The sequence below is a fragment of the Alosa sapidissima genome, chromosome 16 (assembly GCF_018492685.1).
Source record: "Alosa sapidissima isolate fAloSap1 chromosome 16, fAloSap1.pri, whole genome shotgun sequence".
NCBI classification, from domain to species: Eukaryota; Metazoa; Chordata; class Actinopteri; order Clupeiformes; family Clupeidae; genus Alosa; species Alosa sapidissima.
In genome coordinates this window covers 32,309,059-32,323,722 of record NC_055972.1, presented here as the reverse complement: position 1 = coordinate 32,323,722, position 14,664 = coordinate 32,309,059, and the positions used below count along the sequence as shown (strand labels likewise).

Sequence of the window (14,664 nt, the reverse complement as noted above, 5' to 3'; positions counted from 1 at the left end):
TGTGAATAATCAACAAGAAAGAAAGTAGTAATAACACTGTTAAATAATTCAAGTCAACAAGTTTGCCCTTTTAAAATAAATTGAATTTAACAGATTGCAATTGCAGAGTAATCTGGATTAGGGATGTTTACGTCATTGGTCTTTACAGAGATCACTGTTCTAATTCATTAAAACACTCATTTCTGACCATATCACAGGGAAGTTAAATGGGATCTCTTTCCACTTCACATTGAGTTGGTCATGTTGTGATATCCATATTCACAATTTGTTTGAAATGTATACATAAAGAATATTGTTCACAATGCACAGTAACCAGTCAAATGCCAATCTAATAGACCTTCAAAGTAAATTAGTACCATAACATCCTTTGTGGTGACTGAATAAGGAGTGAATTACATCATCATATTTCTTGAATTACCACACAGTCCTCCAGTCCTTCCACTGAATGCCTTACCAATGGATGGATGCATGGATGGACTGGCTGCCTTGTGGCTATCCGAAAACACGTCTACTAAAAGACATAATTTTCTGATGAACCAAATTTGTGTTGCCATTTTTCATTAAATGTTTCTGAATGGATTTGTATTATAAATAAATTCAACAAATTCTTAAATCCGTTGCTCTTCAACATAAGGAGTTTTACAGCCATATCAATGATGCTCGGTTTATAACCCAAACCTATTCCACACAACTGTATCTATACTAACAAGGCATCAAATCAGCTGGTATTCCAACAGAATTTTTCAAGTGACGAATTTGCCTGATGTGTTCAGACTCCATTAATCAAATTGTATCCCGTTCAAGCAGGATATTTTAATCCATTGTTGATGGTTCGTTCAACCATGGGGATTAAAATTGTGATCAATCTTTGCATTTTTCAATTTCCTATAGTTCTGTGTCAATCTATTTGATGTGACATGCATAACGTCCATAAAATATGTGCAGGGATTTATTTACTACAACCCCAAATCAAAAAAAGTTGGGACGTTGTGTAAAATGCAAATAAAAACAGAATGTGATAATATAAAAGTCTCGTAAACCCATATTTAGCAGCAAAAAGGACATAGACAACATATCAAATGTTGAAAATGAAAATGTTGACTATTTCATAGAAAATATGTTCATAATGATGTGATGCCAGCAACATGTTTCAAAAAAAGTTGGGACAGGAGTATATTGACTTGACTTGCCCCCCCTATACACAATGAAAATGGTTTTGTTGTGGAGGTGAAGGATTAACAGGCAAAAACTCCAAAGAGCAATATCTACTGACAAGGTAATGTTTCACGATTCTGGTGAGATTTGTCGGGCCGCCATTCTTAGAAATTGTATGGCTGGTTTTCTCGGTAGCGACTCGCTACATCTATGCTGTATAGCTACAGTATGCTAGGTGAACGATTCGCCTATTACAAGTTTGTTTACCTTCAGAAAGGTTATATTAAGGTGAAAATCTTGCATAGTGTACCTTTAACAAAATTCTGTAAATGTTTAGGAGACCAGTTGCTAAAGTTTTGAGAATGAAATGTTGTCCATTCCTGCCCGATACAGTTGTTCAACAGTATGGTGTCTTCTTAATCATGTTTTCATTCCATGATGCACCTAATTTGACAGGTCTGGACTGCAGACAGGCCATCATAGCACCTGGACTCTCCCTTTATGGAGAAATACTATTTAAATATGTGTAGAATTCATTTTGGCATTGTTTTCCTGAAATATTCAAGGTCTTCCCTGGAGAAGACATTGCCTGGATTGCAGTATGTAATGCTCAAAACCTGTATACATCATTCAGAATTGATTACTGTATGCTTTGCCAAATGGGCAAGATGTCCATACAGTAGGCACTAATGCTCCTCCACACAGGCATGTTGGGTTTCGAACTGAGCACTAAAACAAGTTGGATAGGTTGGATACTTGGATAGGCCCTCTCTTCTTGAGCCCAGATGAGTCCATGATTTCCAAAAAATTGCATATTTTGATTGGTCTAGCCACAGGACCTTTTCCCATGTTACCTCAGTCCATTTTAAACAAGCTCAGGCCCAGATAAGAGGGTGGTATTTTCTGTATCATTTCTCAATACAATTTTAACTGTTACAATTTTGGCTGCAGTTTTTGAATTGAGTTTCAAACTGCGCACATAGACTATGGTTATCAGAGGTTTTCCTGAGCCCATACAATGACAGGTCTGGAAACAGGTCTGGTGTTGATGCAGTGCCATCTGAGGTCCAAAAGACCACAGCCATCCAATTTGTTTTCAGTTTGTGTTACCAGTTACCCTAATTGTGAAACATTCCTTCTTTTCTTTTCTTTATCATTACAACTTGACAGCATTTTGTTACCCCCGTCCCAACTTTTTTTGAAACATGTTGCTGGTATCAAATTCAAAATTAACATATGTTTTCCATGAAATAGTCAAATTTGTCATTTTTAACATTTGATATGTTATCTATGTCCTTTTTGCAACTAAATATGAGTTTAAGAGATTTGCAGATTATTACATTCTGTCACATTTTACACGTCCCAACTTTGTTTCAGGGTTCTATTTATTTTATATATACATACAGGAAATGAGAGAGAAGTATTCGTTTACTAGAAGTTCACTTTTTCACCCTTACTGCATATATGGCCTATAAGACAAGTCTGCAAACATCAGCGTCATACACGTCTCACAGCCATAGCCTTTTTATTGACACCAAACAGATGTAAAGGATGCTCTCATTGTACAAGTTCATGGAGTGACAAACATGTTAAAGCAATCTAAAAAGCACACAAGCTTTATTTTCTGCTGATTTAAGCAGGGTTTGGCTAGGGGATTTTGCCTCACCATCAGAAATTAATACTTTTGACGAACACAGAAGATTACACAGTAGTCTTGCATCTCTAGAGCTTGGTTTCAAATGAGATCAGAGTGGAAACACAGGACAAAATAGCAAAAATGTTGATCCCCAGGGAAGGCAATCCAGTTAGGAGGTGGGATTGGACTCTGACGTCTATCACTGCCCAGACACAAAATTAAAACCATATTATCTACAGTGAATGAAAAGACTGCCAAGGCAGACTGTCAGGGATTAGTCCAACAGATCGGGAGGGGGTGAGGGGGTGGGGCATCTCAGACATACTGTATAGCATTCTTAGTTCTGCCTATTGCCCATCAAGGACATCATGATCTATATAGAGGGGACAGTTTGCATATTAGAAATTATATGACACATGGTATGATGTGGAGGCTATGCTCCTAATTTCAATGCAATCTGTCAACACATAATGAGATAACTTTTATTTAATTTCAGACACAACACAAAACACTATTCTGTGTAGCACAGTGATACAGTTAGTAATGAAGTAATAAAATAAATGTGTTACAGTATCTGTATCATAAAATCATAAAAGTCAGGCCTCATTTATTTACCACACCAGTCTAGTCAGAGAGGTACTTCAGTTCAGTTCACACATGCAGTGGAAGGTAGACCTCTAGTGGTAAGAAATAATAATGAAAATATATTTTATGATAGTCCTTGGGCCAAGGACCCAAAATATAGCATACCGGTACCATCTGGGTGGGCAAATTTTAGTTGTGATTTTTTTATACCTACACATCCCTATGTTTTGATATGATAGACCTCTGAGATTGGTAGCTTTTTAGTGGTTATCACCTAATGAAGTAAACCACCCCCCCAAAAAAATCGCATTTTAGACACCTGGTGCATGTCCTGGTTGAAGCCATGGTTAAGACACTTGTCAGTGTTGTATAATATTGAATTTGGTATCCTTTTAAAGATTATATTCTGAGCTTTCATTCAAACACATTGAGGTCCTCTGATCAACACAGAGGACACTGGAGCTCTTTGAACTAACAAAAACACAACATTTTTCACAATTTCCGCCTAAACTTTACACCTTCTTTATGCCCTGTGGCATCAGAGAACATTACAGACACAAAAGACAGAACCTGAAATACTCTCAGGACTCCAAGGATTCAGGAAATGTATGCTTTACCCATACTACTTCATTGTTGGATGTGATTTTAGGGCTAAACCAAGAAGGATGATTTTGGCCAAAATTCCGCACATGGAACTTCATTGGTTTGTTAGGTAGATGTGTAATTGTGTTTCTATTGTCATGCCAAGTGTAAATGTAACATTTTGACCACAGCTATATCAGGTAACCTATGTAAGGTAGTTAAGTGTATAAGTTGGTAAGTAAGGTCAGAAGTTTATAACAATGTGGTTTCCACAGGTAGGCTTTAAATAGGTAATATGTGTATAACCATGTTGTTTACACAGCAAAGTTACATAAGGTAAGTAAGGTAGGTAAGTGTATGACTATTTTTGTTTCCATGGGTGTAAAAGGGGAGTATGCCAAGAAAAGGTAGTCAAAAAGAGTTTGATGTAATTGGATTTTAATGAACTAATTGAATTTAATTCCTGAAACACCATACCACCCATGACTACAGTTCAACATCATCAACATCACTGTCATCAAGATCTGAGTCTGTCAGCTGTAAAACAGGCTCTTCCTCACTGTGTTGGTTGGCACAGGTTTGTAGTTTACACAGATTTGTGCACTTCAGGCCATTAAGGAGGCACGTACACTTTGGTAGTTGGCATGACCTAACATACTTGCAAGCCAGCAGATGCAAGACGGCATCTGGTGCTGGAGAACCACGCATCCACTGGATCTGAAGCTGTCCATTATCGTCTATGGTCCATCCATGGTCCTTGGGGCTTGGTACAGATAGCTGGGTTTCAAGAGACCGCTTCCAGATTGCAGCCTGGTAGTTGGCACGAAGTGAATGCATGTATAGGCAATCCTTGCATGGCGGAAGCTGACTAGACTCTACCTCACCACGTCTGGTGCAGAAAAGTTGGTACCGAAGAATATTGACATCTGTAGTGTGTGTGGAGTGTACATACATGCATGTGATTTCTTGCAGCTTCTTGAACAGCTCATCAGACATATCCCAAGCACGGCCAAGCTCAAGGAAGGCTTCTTGGTATGTCCTGTCTGATTTCATCAGTTTAAGGGTTCCAACTTTCCCACGTCCTGCAAATGCACTAACAGTGTCACAGCCGGTGAATGCATGCATACCAATCAAGGCACCAGAAATACTATTGCCAAGTGATTGGAAGAGTTTGGTGATGTCCAGGAACCTTGTCTGACTCTGTGTGCCACATTTTTGGTAAAGTTGGCATGGGATGTCTTTGCTCAAACCTAGGGTCAGCACCAGAACATCTGTCACTATTGTGTTGAGGTACTTAGCAAATATAGTTGATGGACACAATGTATGTAGTGTAGTGGATGGGAAGGGAAGCAGAGATAAATTTCACTGAATTTGACAAGTGTAATTATTACAATCAAGGACACAGCAGGGGTTTAGCATAGAAAATCTTTACATTTACTGTTGTGTACTGTAACTAATAATGGAGTGAACTTTGATGTTAAGACCAAAAAGAGAGTTAAATGCATGTATATGTGTTAAGGAGGGTATGAATTAAACTAATAGTAAAATGGCAAAGATTTTCCATGGAGTGTAAAGAGTGGTTAACAGAGTTGTATCTGCTTACCGTCTCACTAGTAAACAAGAGGACCTATCCTGAAGGTCCTTACCATTGATATAGTAGTGCAAAATCTGCAATGTAAGCATGTCGCAAATCATATAAGACATACAGATAAGATAAATGATACAACAGATAGTTTTTTTTAGGGTTATGACAGTAGGTTTACATCATTTGATAGAAATGTTTTTTTTTGACTTTATGACTTATGACTTATTTTGCTAAAAGGTGAGAGAAATGTTCTTGGTCATTCAGTGCATCCTGCCCTAGTACTATCCACCTGCTTTTTCAACATGCACTCTGTCACAAACTGTACAAAACTAACCCACATAACCCACACTGCTGCCAAAGCAAAAGGTCTCCCCACACCCACTCTGTCAGACCTCAAAACTATGGTAAGCACACATACAGTATTGCAACCACAATGACACAGGACTTCACCTCTCACTCATCTGCCACTGCCAACCAACAGCCTGGTACTGTCTGTGCGCCCTTCTGCCCTGCTATGCTCTTTGTTATCTCTACTGTGTTGGTAGCTATACTGTAGGACATCATGTGTAAAGCTGCCATTTCAGACAAACTTCCATTTTAGTCCTGACATTATTAAAGGAAAATTCCGGTATTTAGACTACAACTGACTGTCCCATTGGAGGAAGTTGTGGAGAAAGTCTTTGCCAAAAGATACCAAAATACACAGAGCTAGCTGCTGAATGTAAACATTCAAGGTGTACTGTAATCCACCACAGAGACAGCATAGATGATGCAGCAACATTGAGTTTGTCAGGGCAGCTGGAGTTGGGCTAAAGAAGGCAGTAAGTGAGATGGCTGATAGCACCAAGTAAGTGAGCCTCTGGCTCTGGCAGAGAAGGAAGGACAGGGTATGGGAAATAAATAATACAGAGAAACATTAAAGGATGGCCCCTAGCTGATGACCATGCACCACCAGTAACAACATTGTGTGTGTTGTTTACAATGGTAAAGCATCTAAATAGTTTAAAGAACTATCTAGAAATAGAAAAAACACATTTTCATACAACTTAATGATACAAACATCTATATACAGCTGTTATGTTGTCTATGACATGTTTTCTCAAATTTCACATACTGTTACGTGATATGGTTTGTTAATGGAAGCCCCCATTTAGGTTAGAGCATTCTTCAGACAATGACCTAGCAAGCGTCATTTGTTTTTAAGGGCATTAAAACGATGCTAAGGCCCTGCAAATTCTATGGTAGCCTATAACAGAATCTTGAAGTCAGAATCTTTTTATTGCCTGTTTCTAACACAATTATCTTTTGAAAAAAGTATTTTTTCAAACTAACAGTCCAGAGCTTTAATCCAGAGTTTCAGCAATGTTTTCCTTGATTGTGATGTTTCATACACAAGGGCCTCTACAGCACCCCAGGAATTTTGAGGGTTTGCATGAATTCCTTCTTGAAAGGGTTTGCATGGATTCTGTCTTGAAAACACTCGTAATGACTTGTAACAATTCTGGCTTAAAAATTCTCTGTTTTTTATCTCCCCTATATGCGTCTGTTAGTAGTAGGCATCCGGACTTCACAGCTGAAACAATTCAACTCAAATCAACTAACGGCATTCCTTTCACTGGCGTTGCTTCAACGAAGGGCCCTGGCAAAAGTAGAAAGAATTAGGTAACACTTTACTTGAAGGTATACATAAGAGTGAGATGACACTGTCATAACACTAACCCTAACTTGTCATGACAAAAACCGAATGACACTTGACAGAAGCGAGTGACAGCAACGTTATATGATAAATTTATTTAATTTATGACTTGTTTACAATGTTTATGACACGTTCATGACAGTGTCAGGTCACTCTTATGTAGATACCTTCAAGTAAAGTGTGACCAAGAAGTATTCTCTTTTTACCAGCAGATGTCAGTAGCCTACTAAACTACAGTAGGGGGAGAGACCGGGTATGGTTGTAACATGGGGTGAGTTGTAATAGCACCATTTCCACAAAGCAGGAATAAGATATTAGACATATGATCACCTCAACATTTGCACAATTCCACCACTATCCCACATGGTGATTTTTAAGCCTATGTCATCCATTCTAGTTTTACAGAGGAAAACTGATTTTGACATAAGAAGGTAACATTTTTCACCAAGGCTATATTTTGTTTAGTACTTTTACATTTGTTGTATTGTAGTTGTATTATTGTAGATAAAACCACATGCCTCATATTAGATTAAACTGTAGTCTCTGAGGCAAATCATGCATTTTGGCAGACAGGGGTAGGTGTAGGTTGTAACACTTACATATGTAGGTTATTAACACTGGCACATCACACTGTACAAGTTTGTTTTGTGTAACATTGTATACTATTGAGACCAATTTACACAGAAAAACACAAACAGACACCCACACACACTAATAAACACCCACACATGTACCTCACACATACATAGGCTACTCTGGTTATGGTCATTCAGAGAGAAGTAAATAAAAAGACAATGTTCTCTTGTATTCATAGGCCTTTTGCAATGCCCCAAACATGTCTGAAACATATTGCATGGTGTGGGCTCTCTTTTTCTGTCTTTTGTCTAACTGTTACAACTTGCCCCAGTATGAGTTACAACCCACCCCGGTAGTGGGGTAGGTTGTAACAAAGGACGACCTTGTATGTGATTTTCTTGCAGAAATTTGAGTTGGTTCTATCTGAAGTACACACATGACAGTATTTTAAAAATAAATAAATAAAATGTTACAGGATTGTAGCTCAAAAATTAAGAGAGTTACAGGTACTAAAGCAAACGTGTTACAACCATAAAAGGTCTCCCCAAAAACTATGGTAATCACACATACAGTACTGCAACCACAATGACAGACATCACCTCTCACTCAGCTGCCACTGCCAACCAACAGCCTGTGCGCCCTTCTGCCCTGCTATGCTCTTTGTTATCTCTACTGTGTTGGTAGCTATACTGTAGGACATCATGTGTAAAGCTGCCATTTCAGACAAACTTCCATTTCAGTCCTGACAGTGTTAAGAGTAGGGGAGACCGGGTATGGTTGTAACATGGGGAGAGTTGTAACATCACCAGTTCCACCAATCAGGGATAAGATATGAGCCATGTGACAGTTTCTGACTGCTCAGACTTCCTTAACGATCACACATGGACATTTTCAAGTTGTTAGTGCCATTTATCCCGGAGTAAGGAGAAAAATTCAACATCTGAGGTAAGAAAGTAACTTTTTTTTTTTTATTATTATTTTTTCTAGGGCTTTTACCATTGTAGATACAGTTGTATGAGTTACATCAGGTCAAACTATAGTTTGTCTAGTAAAGAATGGTGTAGCTCTCTCTTGCTAATGTCAAAGCACCATGCTAATACAGCTAGCTAAACAATGGATGACAGTGGTGGGGTAGGTTGTAACACAATTTTTGAATATGTTACAACCTGTGGAATGGGGCTAGTAGACCCATTTAATGTCTGTTTAATTTCATCTTTGTGTGTGTGACTGTTCAGCCCTCTCTCTCTTTCCATGAGAGACACAAATACATACACACACAAAAGTATAAACGTTGTGGTTTTTATATTTAGTTTAAAACGTTAATATGATCTTCATTCTCTATGTGAAGAACGGATTGTATGGTATACAATATGTTGGTGAATCTATTTTCACACCTTGTGTACCCTGTTTATGCAATAAATCAGTATATCAAATGGAATTCCATTGTTTTTCTGCATTTTTTTGTACCTGTTACAATCTACCCCAATAGGTGTTACAATCTACCCCAGTAGTGGGGTAGGTTGTAACAAAGGTACACACTGTATTTGTCATAATCTCACAAATTCTGTAATATAGTTGAAGAGATTTAAATGGTTGCCACTTGTAGTAGACAAATGTGGTTACTTTGCCAAAAAGTTCCAGAACTGTAGCTTTAAAAGAAATGGTAGTTTTAGGTGCTGAAGAAAAATGTGTTACAACCATACCCGGTCTCCCCTACAACTGTCCCATTGGAGGAAGGTGTGGAGAAAGTCTTTGCCAAAAGATGCCAACATACACAGAGCTAGCTGCAGAATTTAGAGATTCAAGTCAAGTCAAGTCAAGTCAGTTTTATTTGTATAGCGCATTTAACGTGCACAGAGTGCAACCCAAAGCGCTCATAGGCTAAGACATTGTCATTGACACATAGACTAACAAAGACAATAGCGAACGGAGTAGTCGCCAGCGTACCCGTGACACCAAGACATACAAGACAGACAACAAACAAATTAATAAATAAAATAAATACATTTTTTAAATAAAATTAGTCCAATTTCCAACCGGCTGAAATGTCCAAGGGCAATGATGACTCGCGCGAAACTGCGCACAGCTGTGTCTAAGTGTAGGCTACTGTAGCCTAATTCGCCACCGAGACAGCATAGATGATGCAGCAACATTACTGTAAGTTTGTCAGGGCAGCTGAAATTAGAAGGCAGTAAGTGAGATGGCTGATAGCACCAAGTATGAGCCTCTGGCAGGGTTGGGCGATATGGCTGAAAACTGTATCATGATATAAGTATTTCATATCAGTCGATATCGATAATTATTGATTTAAAAAATCTATTTCAGATAAGGACCATAAGGAAAAAAAGTTCAATTTTACTTTTAGCCTAACTGAGCGAACCTGAGGACGCTGTATGCGAAACGCGTTGTTCGCTCTGAATAAAATCATATAAACGTCAACAGTGTGCGGTAGAACTATCTTAATTTTTGCTATTTAAGTATGTTCCTGCAATCTACCTGCACACCAGGCTGTGCGTGGATCTTGGTAGCCTATCATTGGGAACTTTTATTTTAAACGTAACCTTCCACCTCAGTTATCAATCAAAGCAAACAGGGAAAGGAAATAGCAACACAACCATGAAAAACACTCAAATAAATAAATATGCATGAAAAGCAGCACTGGTTGAAGCCTGGAAATATTGTAAACAAAGTAGCTTAATTTGCTAGTTTATCATAGTCTACTGGTTAGACTGTTCAGTTTTCCCACGTGTGTTTAAGTTTCAAATGAATACCTTTTCTCCTTGGGGCAGGCCCGTTTGAGTCTTGGAAAATACTTTCCATTTGCATCGGGATTGAGATTATTAGAATTTAGCAATTTGTCAATTTGAATGCAACACTTTTGAACAAATTCGTGCAGCGTGCTCATGATGCTAACCGGATTTAATAGCAATATAGCCAGTCGTCTTGCACGATTGTGAATGTTTGGATTACATGTGCATGCTGAGGAGGGAATATGAGCCTGTTTAGAGGGAGAGAGAGAGAGTGCACGGGGCAAGGACTCATTGATAGTCTGTGTTGAGATAGGCCTACTTCTAGAGTTGCACATAGGCCTACTAGCTACAATGCAAGATATATTTAGCCTATTTATTGCGATACATATCGCTATCGTTTTATCGCCCAGCCCTACTCTGGCACTGGCAGAGAAGGAAGGACAGGGTATGGGAAATAAATAATAGGCTACAGAGAAACATTAAAGAATGGCCCTTAGCTGAAGACCAATTCTAGCCTGACATATCCATACCCAATTCTATTCAGAATTTGAGTCTGATCACCCGCTTCGAACGTTATCACTCGATTGAATGGTCTGATATTGGATGACCAATTTACACAGAAAAATACAGACACCCACACACACTAGCAAACACATGTATTACACACCTCACACAAAAAATAAAAAAGGTTACAGGATTGTAGCTAAAAAATTAAGAGAGTTACAGGTCTAAAGCAAAAGATGTTACAACCATGTCTCCCCTATTGATGTCACTGAGTTTCTCGCCCACAAGAGGGTGGCAGTAGGCCAAACAATCCAAACAGCAATGCATCTAAATAGGCTAAAGAAAGGTGTCGTTATAGTCAACATATAGTTTTCGCATTTACACTTATGTAATCTGTCATAAAAGAGTGTAGCCAAATTGTGCTCACATAAAGGTAACTTACTAGTCCATACATCCAATAAACACACGGGCCTATTTCTTGTTCAGATATGCTACGGCAGGTGGCGTAGTTGTTTCGCTAGCCTAGACTGTAAATTAGTGTAATGCTCTGTCTCCCACTGGAGTCGATGCTGTTCATGAAAAAGAACTAGAATGAAATGACCGACCAACTCATCATCAGCCATTGGCTAGTGGTAGCCTTTACCCGTGTGTTTACCCAAGACTTGCGATTCTCGTTTCAACAACTGGGATAAATAAATGTCCTTTCACACAGCTTAAAAATGTAAAGTACTGAAAAGAAAAACAATCATATTTAAATGTTGTGTTGTCAACCCATGTTCAGTTGCATTGACTAAGTACAGATAATTGCATTGCATTTGTCATGAAATGGTTCGATGATTCATGTTCAACCATACAGAACAGAGTACAAATTAAACTTTAAAATCAAAAGTAGGCTACACTACCCTGCGTTAGTTATACTGTTACCACCACATAACAGACCATCGATGCCGTAGCTGTGATGTGCTGACTTGGTAGGGGTTTGTGTGCATTATCAGCATGGAAAACACGGCTAGCTGGGAATCACAGAAGGGGAGGGGAGGCAAGTCAGCAGTGCGTCACAGCCCTTGGAAAAGACGGTGAAAGCTTTCTAAGGTAGCCTACTACTAACAAACATGCCACTGTATATCAACCGGTGACATCAGACCAGATTTGCCAAACAGTGATGGTATCATACTTTTCTGCGTCACAGGTGACTGATCATCAGCAACTATCCTACCTTTTTGACGGCGGAAGAACCTCGGTCCCCTTGCAAAATAACTCATTTTCAGGATGGAACAGAAGTTAACACAGACTTGAGTTTATTTGGGTCCTCCTCGTCACAGAGCAGGACAAAATACAATGAAACAAGGTCGGATAATCTACGGTGACAAGAAGATACCTCAATAGAGCGCAAAAAGGGGCGAGCGCAATGAAGTACAGCAACGCGCGAAGGTAAAAAAGTTAGTTTTTTAGTGTTGAAAGAAGAGACTGGAAGTGAGCGTCAAATGTGATCTGTAAGCGTAGAGCACACCTAATATACAGATCAAAGTTTAAAAGCTGTGATTCAAGAACGAAGATCTGACAGGTCGGCCAGTCATGGCTTCAGAAGAATCCATCGGTTTAGCGCAATCTGCTGCTGTGAAATTATCAGAAATGGGGGAAAGAACTAAGCATTTGGGCAATGCCATACAAGACCCCGAGCGGCAAAGGAGAATAATATTAGTTATTGTTTGCGTTGCTCTGTTATTGGACAACATGCTGTACATGGTGATAGTACCAATTATACCCGATTATCTTGTAAGTCTCGAGCAAAAGGCAGAGCACGCCCATGCAGTTTTGCATATGAATAACTCAAACAGCACGGCACACATCGGAAAAGAAAACTTTGATGTGGAAATCGGTGTACTCTTTGCTTCCAAAGCCATTTTGCAACTTCTAGTCAATCCACTCACAGGAACCTTTATTGACCGTGTCGGGTATGACATTCCACTCCTAATTGGACTTACGATCATGTTCCTATCCACCTGTATATTTGCTTTCGCTGAAAACTATGGAACTTTGTTTGCAGCACGTAGTCTGCAAGGTTTGGGATCTGCATTTGCAGACACTTCCGGAATTGCCATGATTGCTGATAAGTATACGGAGGAGGGAGAGAGGAGTCGTGCCCTGGGCATTGCCCTTGCATTCATATCTTTTGGGAGTCTAGTGGCGCCCCCCTTTGGAGGTATACTTTACGAGTTTGCAGGGAAGCGGGTCCCATTCCTTGTCCTTGCCTGCATTTGTTTTGCCGATGGTATTTTGTGTCTGACTGTCCTGAAGCCTTTTTCAAACAATACTCGAGAGAACATGCCAATAGGCACTCCCATTTACAAACTCATGATTGATCCCTACATAGCAGTTGTTGCAGGGGCGCTGACAACCTGTAACATCCCCTTGGCCTTCCTGGAACCCACCATCGCGAATTGGATGGAGGAAACCATGAATTCTACTCAGTGGGAAATTGGACTAACTTGGTTACCAGCGTTTTTCCCACATGTTCTTGGTGTATACCTTACTGTGAAATTAGCAGCTCAATACCCTCATTTACAATGGTTCTATGGGGCACTAGGAATGGTTATCATTGGTGCAAGTTCCTGCACTGTGCCAGCTTGCAAAACATTTGGACAGCTCATCTGGCCATTGTGTGGTATATGTTTTGGTATTGCATTGGTAGATACAGCTTTGTTGCCAACACTTGCGTTTCTTGTAGATGTGCGTCACGTGTCTGTGTATGGAAGTGTGTATGCTATTGCAGATATATCCTATTGTGTGGCCTATGCTCTCGGGCCAATAGTTGCAGGTCAGATAGTACACAACCTAGGCTTTGTCCAGTTAAATCTGGGAATGGGACTTGCCAATGTTCTTTACGCACCGGCCCTACTGCTGTTGCGCAATGTGTGCTTAATGAAACCGTCCCATTCAGAGAGAAATATGCTATTAGAAGAGGGAGCCACAGGTCTTTACGACACTATAAAAATGGAAGAGCGGCATAACAAGGGGAAAATTCTCAGTTCAGCGGGGAACTGTGTATCAGTTGATGAAAATGGCACCTTTGCGCAACCGAGAGGATATTCTGAAGAGGAAACATCTGAACCAGAATATATTTAACACGCCATGGCACCAACGGTATGGTCGTGCAGCCTCTCCCATTCCTCTCCCATTAGACAGACTGAGAGTACCTTCAGTGTGATGCATACATATTCTTACCCCCCAATTACTGATTATGTAACTCGTTTAAGGTTACTTTCTCTGTTTCTTACAGAATTATTCCATTAACCCACCCGTCTTTTCAGACTAATTAAAACTGTAAACGCAATGCTGGACATCTCTGTTAAATTAATGTTCTATCTCTGTATTACTTGCTTGTTCAAAATCATATTCAGGGATGTATACGGTGTTGCACATGTCGAAATTATATTGCTCGTTTTTCAGTGTAACATTCAGTAGACCGGCCCACCCTTTGCTCTGTTTGTGCTGCTATGACTTTTATGCACTGTCACACGACACTTTCTCGAAAAACGGATTGAACTGAATCCCAAGTTGCATTGTCTGTTGTCTGGATTTGGTGAGAATCAAT

At 39.5% G+C, this 14,664-nt stretch overlaps 1 protein-coding gene across 1 annotated transcript; it reads left to right on the top strand.

The window, feature by feature from the left end:
- The first annotated feature begins 12,230 nt into the window (after nucleotides 1-12,230).
- slc18a3a (solute carrier family 18 member 3a) lies at nucleotides 12,231-14,664 on the top strand. The gene has a single exon (XM_042066048.1). It carries the CDS (start codon nucleotides 12,645-12,647, stop codon nucleotides 14,193-14,195), a length of 1,551 nt encoding a protein of 516 aa, XP_041921982.1. The 5' UTR covers nucleotides 12,231-12,644; the 3' UTR covers nucleotides 14,196-14,664.

What these genes read in the sequence shown, in the direction of transcription:
- slc18a3a (XM_042066048.1), top strand. Translation starts at nt 12,645, where the DNA reads ATGGCTTCAGAAGAATCCATCGGTTTAGCGCAATCTGCTGCTGTGAAA.